This window comes from Anguilla anguilla, chromosome 8, assembly GCF_013347855.1.
Source record: "Anguilla anguilla isolate fAngAng1 chromosome 8, fAngAng1.pri, whole genome shotgun sequence".
Classification (NCBI taxonomy): domain Eukaryota; kingdom Metazoa; phylum Chordata; class Actinopteri; order Anguilliformes; family Anguillidae; genus Anguilla; species Anguilla anguilla.
The window spans coordinates 18,750,063-18,767,384 of record NC_049208.1 but is presented as its reverse complement, the minus strand read 5'-3'; the positions used below and the strand labels follow the sequence as shown (position 1 = coordinate 18,767,384).

Sequence of the window (17,322 nt, the reverse complement as noted above, 5' to 3'; positions counted from 1 at the left end):
AGTTTTATTGTACATCAACAGAGCTGCAGTAACACTTATATTAGATTCATTTCAGACAGGTAAGTTACGTCATGTTAAGGGGGCAGTTCACTCAAAAATAAAATGATTTTTAATTAAACAAGTTTTCTAGATATCCCCTGCAGCTCATCCTGATACAACAGACCTCAACGGGGCCAACATTTGTGGCAGTCAAGGCACCAAAACTTTATATTTGAAAAACTCAACAGGAGAAAATGTGAATGATGCATCAGGAGGTGGAAGGGTAGCATATTAATGACAAACATGAATCTATCCAAAGGGTGCTTATATCTATGGAGAGACAGAAATACCACACAGTTAAAATAAGAACATAAGAACAGTACAGAAGAATTTATTTGCAATTTCATTTTATTGTACAGGATTTCTGGGAAGAGGTAAGAGAAACCAGATGGAAACTAGAACACATGTTCATCTGAAAGCTTCACTCTTCATCATGGCCTTTCTGTGATGCAAAAAATGACATAAAAAACGAACAATAAAATGAAGGCAAAACTGACATGTTCAGTGTGTGTGAGTACTTTATATTGTATATACTTAATTCTGGTGACACACAGGTAATAAGCTGCACTTCCTGGTGTGGTGTAATCTTGCATTGGTCCAGTGGAGATTTTTAATTGACCACCATTGGCTACCTGCTGTGAAAGGTTTACTCCATCATACAGGAATAATCTTTGAAGGAGATCCACACAGGAGTAATATTCGAAGGAGATCAATAATTAATCAAAATCACTTTCACCTTCCTGATTTCCATGGCTATCACACACCGAATGCAAAAGGAAGAAATCTAACAGTAAGTACTCCCAAGCAAATGGTTTTTCAATCAAAGTGTTCACTTAATGAATAAACCAATAAATTCACAAAAATGGTGTCAATTTTTTTCAGTATTCACTTTTTACACTTAGAAATGTTTAAAATAGGGTTGATATACCTGCATGTACATGTGTGACTTCACGAAACTGATCATTTTCCATTTGGGCTATTTGTAGAAGCCTACAGTCATTGCTAAACTGATCACGTTGCAACCATGCTCATCATTAGGATGTGCTTAAGGCTATAAGTAAAGCAGATACATTATGAAAAATACCTAGCAGTATACCCTGGACCAAATGTTTGAAAGGTAGTTATATATTTAATTTCATTGGTGTGAGCAAAGAATTATGGGTTTTACGTTTGTAAACAGCAACAGCATCAGCTACTTACTGATGATTGACAAAGACCAGTTTAAATCTTCAGAATATTGATTTTGCAGCTAGGACCTGGTTTGGAACTCAGAAATGTTTGTAACTTGTCAACTTGTCAGATAACTAACTCTTTGCCAAAGCACAGACTGGATAGATCTATGCAGTGAGAAAGGCGGTTGTATGTTTATATTGTTAGAGTCTCTGTGGGTTGGTCTGTCATCGCTTGCCTACTTTTAGCCAATCGCATAAGTGAGCTCTCAGCCAATCAAGTAGTGAGCTCATGAATATTAATATATGTGAATGAAACAACCTGATCTCTGTGAGGGGAGAGAGAAGTAATGCAAAATAAATTATCTAAAATATGTAGACATTTTTCATTCAAATAACTGTGACATGTTTGCTTTGCAGATACGCAGGAATTATATAAAATATAGAATTATAAAGCAGCTGGATGGGGCTTTTACACAGGGGTTTTGTAGTTTAAAGCCATTATATTGAGGCTAATTTCACTAGTGCCATATTTTCTTAGCAGAAAGGTATCAGCTGCACATATCATTCTGATATATATTTAGCTACTTAATACATTTGCTTAACAATATGTGACAGGATTATATAAAGCATGAGACATGGAAAACAAAGGAAATCTACCTAAATCAGAGTTCACTGACCTTTGAGCCCACATCACGGGTCTTGGCCCGCAGCTTGTTGACCTGGGACTCTGCAATGTCGGCCCTCTCCTCTGCCTCGTCCAGCTCATGTTGCAGCTTGCGGAACTTGGCCAGATTAGAGTTGGCCTGTTCCTCCTGTGTCACACAAACACACAGCAAATCATTAAAGCCAGACCTGAGAAAATAGCTGATAACATAGGCTACATTTACCATGTAAAACATGACCTCCATGTTAAGAACGCAAGTTGATACTCACAGCCTCCTCTGAAGTTCTCTTGTAGGACTTGACCTTCAACTGCAGCTTATCCACCAGATCCTGCAGACGAGCCAAATTCTTACGGTCCTCTTCAGTCTGGAAATGAATGTGAGATGATCACCAGTTTAAGAGCGTCCTGTTTTTGTGAGTCTCTTTGGATTGAAAAAAAATAGCACGTTTGCAGCAGTAAACCAGTAGGATACCTGGTAGGTGAGCTCTTTGATGCGTCTCTCATACTTCCGTATGCCCTTCACAGCATCACTGCCCTTCTTCTGCTCGGCCTCAACCTCATTCTCCAGCTCCTTTACCTGAATAGATTATGATTGAATTATGTACTTACTTGGTCACATCATCTTTAACCATAGTGTACTTTTTCATATTCATATTTTTTCAAGATTCATATTTAAAGCATGAAATGTTTCAGTGTGTGTATTTAATAATAAGACATTGTGCACTCAAATACTCATCCTGGCTTATATACTGCAGTATAGTGGTAGACGTTCCAGTCTTATATGGTATAGTGGCACATTAGAAACTGACCCTGGAATTGAACTATGAAACAATTATTTTAAAACGTGTTATGCGTGTACTCAGTTTCCCTTTTCCAAATATTCAGTAACAGAGGAAATCAGGGAGTGCGTACGTAAATACTTTTTCATGACACTGTAGTGTGGTGGTACATTAGACACTCACCCTGGCTAATATAGTATAGTGGTACATTTAGACACTCACCCTGGCTTCCAGTTTCTGCACTTGCTTCTTGCCACCTTTCATGGCGATTTGCTCAGCTTCGTCCAGACGGTGCTGCAGGTCCTTGATAGTCTGCTCCATGTTCTTCTTCATGCGCTCCAGGTGAGCACTGGTGTCCTGCTCCTTCTTTAGCTCTTCTGCCATCATGGCAGCATCAGTAATGGCCTTCTTTGCTTTTTCTTCTGCATTTCTGCACTCCTGTATAGCCTCCTCCACCTCTGTCTGAAGCTGGGCTGTGTCACCTTCCAGCTTCTTCTTCTGGTTGAGCAGGCTGGTGTTCTATAGCAATAAAGAGGTTGCAGATACTGGAGCTGAACACACTTTCACAGTTAATGAAAGCACCCCAAAGAGAGGTGGTACTTTGCTACCTTACCTGTGAGTGCAGCAGCTGCACTCTCTCACTGACATCCAGCAGCTCTTGTTCAGCCAGTTTCCGGCCTCTTTCTGTCTGCTCCAGCATGGCCCTCAGCTCCTCCAGCTCTGCCTGCAGGAGATTGTTGCGTCTCTCCACAATGGCAATGTTTTCTTTCAGATCATCATTGGCACGGAGGTAGTCATCCAGTTGCAGCTGAGCATCCTAATTGAGATGGTAATGACCAAGAATGTCATTATTTTAGTGTTTGGGTTTAATTCCTTCTAAAGTTCATGTAAAAATGAATTAATTGCATTGAAATGCAGAAAGATCTGATTTACCTTCATGTGTGCATGGAGGGCTTTGAGCTGCTTCTGAGCCTCAGCGGCCTGCCTGTTGGCCTGGCTGAGTTGGATCTCCATCTCATTGAGATCTCCCTCCATCTTCTTCTTCAGCCTGAGGGCCTCATTTCTACTGCGGGTCTCTGCTTCCAAGGAGCTTTGCAGAGTATCCACCACTCTTTGCTGGTTCCTCTTAGCCTGCTCCAGCTCTTCATCCTTTTCAGTGAGCTTGCGCTCAATATCAGCTTTAACCTGGTTAAACTCCAGCTGGGCTCTCAGGATCTTGCCTTCTTCATGCTCAAGAGATGCCTGACAAAAAACAACAGGTTTAATTTATCATAATTAGCATGAGCATACTTTGTGTCTGAGTGATGGTTTACCAGTACAAGCCTTGCTCTACATTTTCAAACCAATTTAAGGGTGAAACTGGGTCCTTACCTCTGCCTCTTCAAGAGCAGATTGGATCTCACTTTTCTCTTGTTCTAATTGTTTTCTTATTTTCTCCAACTCATGGACACACTTTCCTCCCTCACCAAGTTGCTCCGTGAGATCAGAGATTTCCTCTGAGATGTTAGAATGTACATAATGCATTAATAAAATAAAAAAACAATTACAGATATTTTTGCAAAAAATAGATGGCAATAACAGCCTGATCTCTAACCTTGTAGATTCTTGTTTTCTCGTTTCAAAGTCTCCAGATGATCCAAAGACTCCTCGTAGGAGTTCTTCAGCTTGAAAAGCTCAGTGCTCAGAGATCTGGCCTCCTTCTGGGAACCTTCCAGCTCACACTGAGACTCCTCATATTTCTGCTTCCATTCTGCCAGGACCTGATGTGATTGTAAAAGTGAAGTTATTTACCTCTAGTCCTTCATAAAGTTGAATACATATTAGTGAAATTCAGAATTTCTCATTGCCTTGTCAAAGTTTCTTTGCTTCTTATCCAGAGCTACAGCTGCTGCATTGGATCTCTCCACATCCACCATGAGATCTTCAATCTCATTTTGCAGCCTGTGTTTGGTTTTCTCTAGGGAGGAACATTTAGCATTTACAGCTTCCACAGCCTCTTCTGCTTCCTGCAGTCTCTGAGCCAGTTTCTTCCTGGTATTAAGTTACAGAAAATGAGACAGAGAGGATTCAGGATGGCTGATGCGATTGGTGCACTGGCAGATCAGTATACCACAATGACATTTTAGTTCACCCTTTTAATAGGTGCGTGGTCTGCTAACAGACAAACTTTTTGTTCGTCTTACATTTTAGTGGAAACATAAAACAAACAAAAAGCTTATCCGTTAGAAGAGTTGTAGTCCCTAACATAGTTGGGAATACCCATCTGGTCCATTATAAAGTTTTAAAATACAAGTACCCTATACTACACTTTACTATAAACGGAATACAGTACACAAAATGATTTACTATACTCTATTATACAAGAATCATGTTTTTCTTACTTTGCCTCCTCCAGTTCCTCAGTCCTCTGGATGGCATCAGTCTCATATTTAGTTCTCCACTGAGCCACCTCAGCGTTGGCTTTGGAGAGACTGCGCTGCAGCTCACCCTTTGCTTCCTGCTCTTCCTCATACTGCTCCCTCAGCAGGTCAGAGTCATGGCGAGCAGACTGCACCGCATGGGCCAGTGCATTTTTTGCCTGAGAGAGAGTGATGGAGCACACGACAGAAATGATTATGGATAAACAGCCATGGTACTTTCAATTCATTACAAAGTGACACTGTCAAAGCATTACCTTCACTTCTTCCTCTAGTTGTCGTTTGAGATCCTCAATCAGCTGGGTGTAGGACTGCTTGCCTCTGGTCAGCTGAGAAACTAGAGAATCCTTCTCCTCCAGGAGTCTGGAAAATTCCCCTTTGGTAGATAGAATAGGAATTGTGAATATTTGAATTGTCTGAAATGCTTTTGTCAACTAGTAATACAATTTACATACCATTCTCAGTCTGTAGCTTCGCTTTGTGCATGTTGAAATCATTTATGCTGCGCTGGCTTTCCTCATATTTGGTTCTGTATTCATTCAGCTGATCTTCAAGTGTCCTGCACATTTTCTCGTAGTTTCCCTTGAAAAGATTTTTTTAGATTAATCGAGAGAACTTAACCACTGCGTAAAAATGTATATTTGGAAGAACCAGAAATGTTTTAGTGTGCTCAGCTGCATAGCATCTGACATATATCAAAGATAGTGTATAACAATAAATCACTAAAATATCACAAAGAAAAAGAGACTGGAGAGTTCTTTACCTTGGTCTTGATGACGTGCTCCATATTGGAGACCACATCGTCCAGCTCTAGTCTGAGCTCACTCTTCTCCTTCTCCAGCTTCTGCTTCACTCTCTGCAGGTTGTCGATCTGCTCCCCAAGGTCAGCCACACTATCAGCTTGCTTCTTCCTCAGTGTAGCTGCTGTGGCCTCATGCTGCAGTGTGGCCTCTTCAAGGTCTCTGCGCAATTTTTGGAACTCAGCCTCCCTCTTCTTGTTCATCTCAATCTGGACAGCGGTGGCCCCACCTGCCTCCTCCAGTCTCTCACTGATCTCCTCCAGCTCTCTAGACAAGTCTGCCCTCTGTTTCTCCACCTTGGCACGGGCAGCTCTCTCAGCCTCCAGCTCTTCCTCCAGCTCTTCAATTCGGGCCTGGCATAGTGAGAAATTGAAAGGTTTCCCATTAAGTAGAATGACTCGCTTCCATAGGAGTACCACCATGATTAATTTTGTCACAAAATTACCTGCAGCTCCTTAAGTTTCTTCTGGAGCTGTATGCTCACTGTCTGTTCATCTTCAACCTTACTATTAAGCTGGCTGATCTCAAAATCCTTCCTGTGATTGAAAGACATGTTAACATTTCATTTTTTGTGAGATTTTTAGTATTAATTAGGGGACAGTGTCTGTTTACTTCTTCAGCTTCTCCTCCATCTGCTGTTTGTCATTCTCCAGGTCCATTACATTCTCCTGAGTCAGCTTCAGGTCTCCTTCCAGCTTCCTCTTGGCTCTCTCAAGATCCATTCGGATCTTCTTCTCCTGTTCCAGAGATCCTTCAAGCTGGAAATTGGATAAATCATAAATTTGTTCTGCAAGTATTTACAAGAACCTAACTGAGACATGTTTAAGCATGTTAGTTATTACACGTGTGTTACAGTTAGGATTGATCTATATGGTTGTTCAAGTATTGTTGTACTGTAGGTTTACATTGTTAACCGTATTAGGGAAGTAAGATCATAGATTTCTTTTTTAGGCAAGTCATTGTCTCTCTTCCACGAAATATGATTGTATCTTGGTTACTCACATCATCCACTTGTTGCTCCAACTTGGCTTTGGCCTTTGTCAGAGTGTTGACTTTGTCTTCCTCACTCTGCAGGTCATCCAGGGTTTGCTGGTGAGCCTCCTGTAGAGCCTTCTTCTCCTTGGTCAGCTTGGCAATTATTTCATCCAGAGCCGCCATTTCCTCAGTCAGGTTTTTCACCTGTAAACACAAAGAGAGTCAGTAAACTACCATACAAACCCAGTGTTTAAAAAATGGAAGGCAGGTGAACACTGACCTTGTTCTCAGTGGCATGTTTCTCCTTCTCCACTTTAGCCAGAGTGAGCTCCAGATCATCAATGTCTTTCTTGAGTTCAGAACACTCATCTTCCAGCTTCCTCTTCTTAGCAGTCAATTCTGAGTTTGTCTCCTCCTCATCCTCCAGTCTCTCTGTCAGCTCTTTGGCCTTTGCTTCCATCTGGATCTTGGTCTTGATAAGCTGGTCACATCTCTCCTCAGCATCAGAAAGGTTGTCTTGCTCCTGCATTGATATTTGGAAAACCATTACGCTGAAAGTTATATCATATAACATATCTTTTGTTTTTACAGCAAGTAGGTTATTTAAGAGGCAATTAAATGTGAACTCACAGCCTGGACTTGAAGCTGCAGGTCATTCTTCTCTTGGAGAAGTGAGACCATCTTCTCTTCAAGCTCCTTTCTTCGTGCCTCAGACTTGGCGTAGGCTTCTTTCAGCTTCAGGAACTCCTCTTTCATGTTGGCCATCTCCTTCTCAGCCTCTGCACTCTTTAGCAGAGGCTTGATCTTAAAGAAGAGTTTCATCCAGGGCCAGTTCTTCACACTCGTGAAGGCACGCAAGTTCCATTGGATCACAAGCAAGGCATCCCTGTGATTCATCATAGACAATTTAGAAGAACTCTTTGAATCAAAGCATGGGATTCTTCAGAAAATAAGTCATAATAAGTCCATTTTAAGTTAATTATCTGTTAAATATTCCACATTGCATATTTTTAGTATCTTGTCAAGAGAATATTTCATAATTGTGGCAGTCTTTTTAATAAATGAAAATAAATAAATTAACACTAAGTTCTTAATAGGACACAATTTGCAGACCTCTGTTCAACCATCTTCTGGAACTCAACTCTTGCAAGAAGACCACGGGACCTGGCCTGGATTCCAGTGATAATAAGAGACAAACGCTCATCTCTCATTTCCTCCAGCAGACCCAGTAGACCAGCTTTGAAGAACACCTTAGAGATGTGGACAGAGTACCAAAACACACCAACATTCAGGTATTTTCATAGCATATATATGTATTTATCATATAATTCCTGAGGTTTTTCTTTTCTTGTTGAGCCTTGTTTCAGTCTTATAGTGTTCTCCATAAATACAGGAGAGCACAGACAACCACACAGACAATGTCTCCATACAGACAGCCTCTCTGTACACACAGTGCCTCCATACAGACAGCGCCTCCTCTGCAGTCCGTCACTGAGCTGGTAGTCAAAGAGGGACACTGCATTTGCAGCTCATTGCAGTCATAGATTCGACCAGGTTATATTTGTTTAGATTTTGGCCTTTAACTTTAGTACACAAAATTCTGGGCAAAATAGTTTAGAACCGTTGTCTTACCTTGGTGTGTCCAAACCTATACTGACTGTGGTCAATGTCCAGTGACCCCAGCAGTTTTTCAGCACCTTTCTTGCTGTCTATGAACTGCCCCTCTGGGATTGCGGCAGGATTTAAAATGCGGTATCTGTAAAGGACAATTAATCTTTAAGCTACTAGATGAAATTTGACTTGTAAGTAAGTATTAGGTAAAGGCTTGAAAGAACATATAATTACTGAACTAATAATGCTTCCACACCTCTGTTTGAAGTCTCCATACAGGATCCTGTTGGGAAAACCCTTTCTGCAGATCCTGATGCCTTCCAGCACACCATTACAGCGCAGCTGGTGCATGACCAGAGGGTTCTCCATGGCCCCAGGAGTCTTGGTCTCATTCGGGATGATGCAGCGGACAAAGTGAGGGTGAGTGCATCTCAAATTGGTCATCAGCTTATTCAGATTCTCCTGTAAAAAATAGAAAAGACAATAAAAAGACAACAGAAAAATAAATATCAAACAATATTGGTGTTGGAGGCATTTTATTTGTTCACTGAGTTAGATATTGAATAATAAAAATTTTCGATCATAAATAGTTACACTCACCCTGTGGAGAGCAGAGACCGTTTGGAAGGAGGAGCCCTTCTTCTTTGTACCTTTTCCACCCTTTTCTGGTGCTGAATTATTCATTTTTAAAAATGTTAGTCATACTGATTAAGTAGGCTAACATCAGTTCAGTATTGATACTATATCTGTGGGAAATCAGCATGTAGTATCCTTTTGCACGTCTTTCTATGTCATTTTAATCTTGTGCTATGGTGAAATAATGGCTGCAGTTACTGAAAATATATTCAACATATGATATAACTGCTAATTTGTTCACGTCACATGAACTTGTTACAGGTTTCATACACACATTCAAAACGTATTGCCATCATTAACTTATTTGCAACCTGATATATACCTCAATATCTGGTAAATATCTGGTTACCTGAATCAGCACTAGCATAGTTTGCAAATAGGTTTCCTAGTATCTTGAGAGTAGACTTCTGGAATAGCGCCACAACAGTCTCATTCAGGGGATCTTTGTTCTTGACCAGCCAGTTGCCAATGTTGTAGTCCACAGTACCAGCATAATGAACCAGGGAAAAGTGAGCCTCTGGTTTCCCCTTGACAATCCTGGGCTTCTGGAAGTTGTTGGATTTTCCCAGATGGTTGTCATAGAGCTTGGCTTTGAAGGTTGCGTCACTGGCCTTAGGGAACATGCACTCCTCTTCAAGGATGGACATGATGCCCATGGGCTACAGGGAATAGTGTATGTAAGCCATATTATACCCAATACACAGGTTACAGACCTGGTTTGAACTGGTTACAAACAGGCATGTTTGGACATGATTAAGGGAACAGACAATATATATTATATATAAACATATAATACAGTATCTTTCATACTGAGTGCATAGTATCTGTGACAGAATTTTTTTTAACTTAATTGCATGTTAATGAACTGGACGTCAATGTATATTTGTGCAAATTCCACAATCATACTGTAGAATCAGATAAAAACCAAATAAATTAAATAGCTGCAAGACTTTTACTTTTTCCCACCTTTTCAATCAGGTCAATGCAAGCCTGTAAGTCCATCCCAAAGTCAATGAACTCCCACTCAATTCCCTCCTTCTTGTACTCCTCCTGTTCCAGCACGAACATGTGGTGGTTGAAAAACTGTTGTAGTTTTTCATTGGTGAAGTTGATGCACAGCTGCTCAAAGGTGTTGAACTGCAATAGAGAAATATATTTTGGATTAATACCTTCACATGAACGTCTTTTCAGGTTTAGTACAAAAATATCATTAGAAAATATAGCTGTTAACAAATCCTAGAAACTCACATCAAAGATCTCAAAACCAGCAATGTCCAGGACACCTATGAAATACTGGCGAGGCTGCTTGGTGTCCAGTGATTGGTTGATTCTCACCACCATCCAGAGGAACATTTTTTCGTACACTGACTTGGATAGTGCTCCAATAGCATAGTTCACCTGTGTCGACAGAGAAATACAAAAAAATCTATGTGTTTTGTTGCCTTTGCAATCTGTTAGTCATTTTTTTACTTTTTTAGTAGTTGTTCATAATTGGGTTTATTGTTTTGTTATACACCAAATTCTACATAAGTTTCATATGTAAGTTCAACATATAGGTCTGAATATCCTATTGTAACATCCTGGTTTGTAGCTACTGTTCATATCTCACTTGCTGGACATTTTGTCCCTTGGTGACCCACTCGTTTCCTACTTTGACCCTTGGATGACAGAGACCCTTGATGAGATCAGCAGAGTTCAGGCCCATCAGATAAGCAACCTTGTCAGCATCTATGCAAGTAAAGCAAAATTTCGGTCAATGAGTGACTCAGACCATTTATGCAGTGAGGGGCATCAGGCAGATTCCATATTAGGTAAAACTGTGTGCTGTGCTTTCAGTATAGATCAGGAGGTCCAGCCATGAGACTCACCCTCAGTGCCGTCTGCTTCTGCCTGCTCCTCACGCTGCTTCTGCTTGAACTTCATGTTGCCGTAGTGCATGATGGCCCCAGTCAGCTTGTAAATGCCATTCTTCTCCTCCTGGGTGAAGCCCAGCACATCAAATGCTTCCTACAGGAGAGAGACGAGAGACAAAAGGCAAATGTTGCAGTGGGTTACATCATTATCATCTGATATTAACCATGATTATTCACTCACGTCTGTGGCCATAAGCTCTTCAGCATCATCGATGGAAGCTACGGTCGTCTCTCCTTGGGAGATGAAGGCGTAGTCATAGGGGTTGCTGGTGATGAGCATCATTTCTAATGAAAAGTAAATATAGTTGACATTCATTTCTTCCTTGCAAATACGATTGTAGTATATATTTAGTGCAATGCAAGCATCAGTGCTCACCCAGAAGCTCTGGTTTCTTTTGGGACAAGATCTGGTAGAAGATGTGATAGTCTCTCTCAGCCTTGAGCTGGAAAGTCACACGAGACTTCTCCAGAAGGTCTGCACAAAACGGTCACAATTAAAATTTTGCATGTCTTTGAATCTTATACTGACTTTTTAAAAGATCAAGTGGATATATATTTGCGCATTTACTTACATGTCTCAATATCAGCAGACGCTAGTTTACCATTGGCTGCAAAATGGATTCGAATGAACTTGCCCTGATAAACAATAAAAATAAAAAAAAGACTCACATACAATTACGGTAGTTAACATAACACGACACAAAACAACACTATACAATACAATACAACATAATATAACATAACATAATGGCGAGAACAGGCCATTCAGCCCAACATGCTCCCCGTTTTCCTACCACTAAAATGTACCTAGCGCGCTCAGTACGCTAGATAGTATCTAGCGCCATATCAAGCCTGGTCTCAAAAACCCCCTGAGTTTCTGCCTCTGCTACATCACCTGGCAGGCTATTCCACACAGTGATTACTCTCTGGGTGAAAACATACTTCCTAACATCTGTGCAAAGTTTACCTTTTGCCAATTTCCATTTACGCCCCCTTGTTCTACTAACAGAACAGAACCTGAAGAATCTTTTGTAGTTCTCTTTGCTAATCCCTTTTACGCATTTAAAAGTCCCCTAAGCCCCCTTTGACTAAACTTGAAGAGATTAAGCATCTTAAGTCTTTTCTCATAATTTTTATCTTTCATACCAGGAACCATTTGGTTGCTCCTCTTTGAACCTTTCCTTCGCATTAAGATTTTCTTTTACATGGAGAGCTACACCCCACCTGGCTTACTGGATCTATCCTTCCTAATAGGTTTATACCTCTCTATATCATATGCATCCCCATCCCTTTCCCCAAGCCATGTCTCTGTAATTCCAACCAATGCATAGACCCCACTATTCATAGCAGCCTCAAGCTCCAGAAAATGTATTTTTTATGTATTTCTTATACTTCCAGAATTTAAAAAAACATTTCAGACTATTACTTCTACACAACCTCTCCTGTTCCCTAACTCCCCACTGTCCCAAGCCACTCTTTCTAAAATATTGCTTTAAAATTGTATCAGTGTTCTCACTATCATATGTAGCCCTGTCAGCTTCCATCTTCAGTCTGCACCACCCTACATTTTTCACTCTCTAACCTCCCTGCCGCCCATGTCCCTAGCTTAGTATTTTGCTCAAGTTTAGTCTGTTGTGGCAGCAGGACACTCACAAATCTTGAAGAGTTGTCATTTCTGATGGTCTTGGCATTACCAAAGGCTTCCAGAGCTGGGTTGGCCTGGATGATTTGATCCTCCAGAGTGCCCTGAGAATGAATTGTGTTTATAGTATATAATATAGATACATGGATGAGCTATAGACAGAACTCTTGAAATGCTTTAAGAAAGTTTTTCAATCTTTTCTACTGAGTATTTAATAATCAGATCAGCACAGGCTCACCTTTTTGTCAGAAGCAGAATCTTTCTTTATTCCTCCAGCAGCAATGCTGGCAAAGTACTGGATGACTCTCTTGGTGTTCACGGTCTTGCCAGCACCAGATTCTCCACTGGAGATACAAGTAAAGTACCACAGATTCTGTTACATTTGTTTGCATTTTTAAATAAAGTGTTACACAAACAGCGCCAAGCTTTGCCAAGCTTTACAGCTAACCAGTAGCATAGACTGATCATTCAAAAGCAACAAAATGCATTCAGACCAAATGCACTATGATGCAGTTTAGAAAACTTCACAAAACAATTAGGTATTATGGTTCTGTGACTTAATGTATAATTGAGGCAAGGACATGCATTCTGATTTAAAACATGTTTTATATTTGAATATTTATATTTGCAATATTTCTGAGAGATAAGATTATATCAAAGGACAGAGATGAAGATGTATGGGGGCGACATAGCTCAGGAGGTAAGACCGATTGTCTGGCAGTCGGAGGGTTGCCGGTTCAAACCTCGCCCTGGGCGTGTCGAAGTGTCCTTGAGCAAGACACCTAACCCCTAACTGCTCTGGCAAATCAGAGGCATCAATTGTAAAGCGCTTTGGATAAAAGCGCTATATAAATGCAGTCCATTTACCATTTACCATGTCCTCCCTGAAAAAATGAATCAGAATGTACAGAATCTGTGTTGAAGCGAAGTTACTTAATCTGCAATGTCTATCGTCCAATTCCCTGACAAATTTAAGAGTTGAAACCAGAGACACTGACAAAAGCATGTGAAATTATGAGCACATGGCATGCTGTGACTGTCTCACTCCTCCAGACAGTGTGAATTAGACCATATAATAGTATAATGACACTGTAAGTCTAATAGTCTATGTAATTCATTTGTTAAGACTGTTGGTGTTGGTGGTGTACTGTAGTTGGATAATGGAATGGCTCATTGCGATAGTGGTGTTATGTGATAGAGTATAACTGCATTTTAAACTGGAACCTGTGGCAACCACAGTTTGGGTGATTTCGCAGCGATCACCAAAATTAACAAAATAAATATATTTGTACAGAATATACATACACATATATATGTATAGCCCTATCTGGAGCTTATTATATCTTATTTAGTGCCAGTAGGGGGCACTAAATTTATTGCCCACATTAGTTTGTGCAGCATTGTCACCAGGAGTTCTACTTACTTACATGACGAAGGGTTTCATTTTATTAGTTATATTATATGTAGACAGTATTAAAAGGTGTTAACCCACTGGACTATGAATATTTCCACAAACACGATGCTTGACATTATTTTAAGGATTGAATATAATTCAGATAAAATGACCTAATAGAACAGCCAGGCTGCAAACTCAAAAGGCCAGGTCAGACATGCATTTGCAGAAATTGATTATATATAATCATGTGCAAATATTCTATTAGTACCTTCAACACCACTCGTAAACTTGGGCATGAGCCTTTTTTTCAGGGTAGCAATGTAAATGAAAATTTGCATTGCTGAAATACTGCATACTGTATAACGTATAAAATGAAAATTTCACAGCCATGTCATCAACTGACATGCCTTTGACAGACAAGGTCAAGATTAGACAGCACAATAAATAAACAATTTATGTACATGCAAGAGCAATTTTAGCTGTATAATCTGTAATGTTTTAGTTTATTTTTAGCGTAAATATGCAGTCATATGTAACTTTGCTCAGCCAGCTGTAAATCTTTGGAAGATTTACTGTAGCACCCTGCAAGCATGTTAGACCATATCAGCTACTTTCCAGTTCAGTCTGGAACATCCAAAATGCCAAGTAGCCTCATCTAATGCCAACATGCACAAGGCTGTTCACCATCAATTTGCCCTCATCCCCAAACCAGCCTTCAATGTTTTTAACTCTTCCTCCTTGTTGTCAGGAATCACCAGCTGTCACTGAATAGCACCAAAAATCCCAATGTCAGACTACGATGCACTGTTAACCAGATTCATAAAAGTATTTACTGCCATTATGTACAGTAAATCACACAGAGCAGAAGTAAATTTAATATAGTTGCACCCACTCAAATTGCTTTAAATAACAGTTACCAACTTTTAATGTAAATTCATTGGCACTTATTTTCTCATTGATGTCTCATTTTCTTTCAAGCTTCATTGAACAAAAATGGATAGAACACAGACTTAAAGGGAAAATTCCAAGCAGAATGGGTCGACTTACGTGATGAGAATTGACTGGTTTTCTCTATCTGAAAGAAAAAAAGAGGTAATTGTCGCAGTGTACTTCCAGGCAATATCAGATAGTTTTTCAACATCATGTGAATGTGCCAATGCTGAATGGCAACAGAGTAGGGTAGGTTGTCAAAACCGGCATACAGCTCTGCCCTGACGTCCATTACTTCCCAAATTCTTACCTGTAAGCATGTACTGATAGGCATTGTCAGAAATTGAAAAGATATGAGGAGGAGCTTCACTCCTCTTCTTTCCTCTGTAAGCGATGACCACCTCCTGATTGTATACTGGCAGCCACTTGTAGGGGTTGACAGTGACGCAGAACAGCCCTGAGTAGGTCTGAAAGAGAGAAGCATAGGTCAAGTCATCAGGTCATTTTCTTTCCCTACTTCTGTGTAAATGAATGTGAGTGTGGCAGGTCTGTACTCACATAGATCATCCAGGCTGCATAACGCTCTTTGAGGTTAAACAGAACAGCGGGCTCATGCAGGAAGGTGAACATGGCCATGTCCTCAATTTTATCAAACTTGGGCGGGTTCTGAGGATGGACGTCCACCTCCTTTACAGTAACGGTCTAAGAAAAGTAGAATTGAGAGCAGCATCACTCTGAAATTATTGTAATGTCTCCCAAGAAATTGTCACAGTAATGAATTCAAGTTTGAGTGCAAGTTTTACATTTTCCAGTCCTTTTTTAACCCTTCTGTTATGTTGCGGGTCAAATTGACCCTTTTTAAAGTTTTAAAATCTAGGAAAAATACTTAAAATTATTTTTTCAGTATGAAACTTCTTCTACTGGCCTTAATTAGTGTAATCAACATTTTAAATGAAAATGGTTCATTTCATGTATTTGCAAACCCCCCCTGTATGGGGATTGACCTGGGAACATTTTTGCTGTACCTAAAAAATGAACAGAACAGGAGGGTTAAATCCAAAGCCAAAAACAGCCACCCTTACCTTGCCTCTCTCAGTTTCAGCAGTGACTTTGTCTCCTTCACGGCTAACGATGGAGGCCTTAACAAACTCCTCCACGGGGTCGGGCACAAAGCACTCCTTCTTCATGTCGAAGGGGCGAGTCTGCGCCTCCAGACGCTCCCTCTCTGACTTCCGCAGGAAAGGCGCAGCAGCCCCAAACTCTGACTGGTCCCCCATTTTCTAACCAACCAAGAAGTCATCACTCATTTCTTAGAGCACACTTATCTGTGTGTTTATGTTTGATTCATGTATTTTAGCTCCATTTATTGTAGTGTTAAAAATACATCTTTAAGTGATAAATCTTTTGTAATGTATGACTGTTTGTTGTTTTAAGAGCAGCTTCTCCTTAAAGAGTGATTAAGCTACAACCGCAATTCTAGTACTGCAATACAAAATTCAATAGGATGCTGGTGTTTTGTAAGGAATTATTATTTGAAAACTAGCTAATTAAATTCTCTTACCTCTTAATAAATCCTTGAGCAGAAGATCAGCAGTGAGTTGGGCTTGTAGTGACTAAAAGAAAGAAAGAGAAAAAACTGTTTTACCAGCATTCCCCACAACTGTCTGCAGTTAAGGCTTCTTTGCCTTTGCAGCAGATGGCAGCAAAGGAAAACAGATGCACCTTCAGCCCAATGGGCATTGCCTCCTTTTAGACAGGGTAACTGTTACTACAGAACCTGTGCTATTGCCAGATAATTATTCTGTTACTAACTAAGAATTAGTTCCACAGTAACAGAAGTGGGAGGTGCAGGTGGAGGAAAGTGGCTTCTGTTGCAGCTTACCCTCAGATAATGCAATTGGCCTGTCCAGGTCCAACTCTCTCCACTCTTTTTAAAGGAAGTCACTCTCCAAATTTGGAAGTGGCATCTCGAGAACCCGGAATGTTATTGTGTCTGTTCAATTGGTGTGCAGATGCAGGAGGGGGTTGGGGAGGTGGAGGAGAATCAGGCTTTGTTTCAGTTGTCTGAGGGGCCTATGAGAGTGGGCATGGGAACCACAGCATACAAGCTTAGAGCAGAGTCTTATCAAGTGAGGTCTTTCTAGCCCATATTAGGTACTGCTGTGCACACTTAGTGCTGTGGTAACTTCAGAGGTGCATCCTTCATAAGCATGGTAATGTCACTCTGAACTGAAGCTAAAGAAAAAAAATCAATATTTTAATTAATTACCTGTCTGTATTGGTAGAAAATGTATTTAATAATAAATGTTGTATAAAGCAAATTATTACATATTATTTTTACTATTGCA

The 17,322-nt window shown here is 40.3% G+C and overlaps 1 protein-coding gene across 1 annotated transcript; it reads right to left on the bottom strand.

Annotated features, from left to right (window-relative positions):
• Positions 1-354: 354 nt before the first annotated feature.
• On the bottom strand, positions 355-16,896 carry LOC118233065 (myosin-7-like). The gene is made up of 39 exons (XM_035428392.1): positions 16,857-16,896; positions 16,536-16,587; positions 16,057-16,254; positions 15,533-15,676; positions 15,285-15,441; positions 15,092-15,119; positions 12,887-12,992; positions 12,660-12,752; positions 11,579-11,642; positions 11,383-11,481; positions 11,188-11,291; positions 10,962-11,100; positions 10,703-10,821; positions 10,342-10,491; positions 10,060-10,230; positions 9,443-9,752; positions 9,058-9,128; positions 8,714-8,919; positions 8,479-8,602; positions 7,960-8,096; positions 7,477-7,732; positions 7,127-7,369; positions 6,874-7,050; positions 6,484-6,629; positions 6,317-6,407; positions 5,835-6,224; positions 5,527-5,653; positions 5,329-5,447; positions 5,036-5,232; positions 4,502-4,685; positions 4,249-4,414; positions 4,026-4,150; positions 3,588-3,896; positions 3,268-3,471; positions 2,877-3,173; positions 2,348-2,452; positions 2,145-2,240; positions 1,889-2,023; positions 355-481 (listed from the first exon to the last, which is right to left on the bottom strand). The coding sequence occupies exons 3-39, from the start codon at positions 16,249-16,251 to the stop codon at positions 461-463; spliced, it is 5,805 nt and encodes a 1,934-aa protein (XP_035284283.1). The 5' UTR covers positions 16,252-16,254; positions 16,536-16,587; positions 16,857-16,896; the 3' UTR covers positions 355-460.
• Positions 16,897-17,322: the final 426 nt, after the last annotated feature.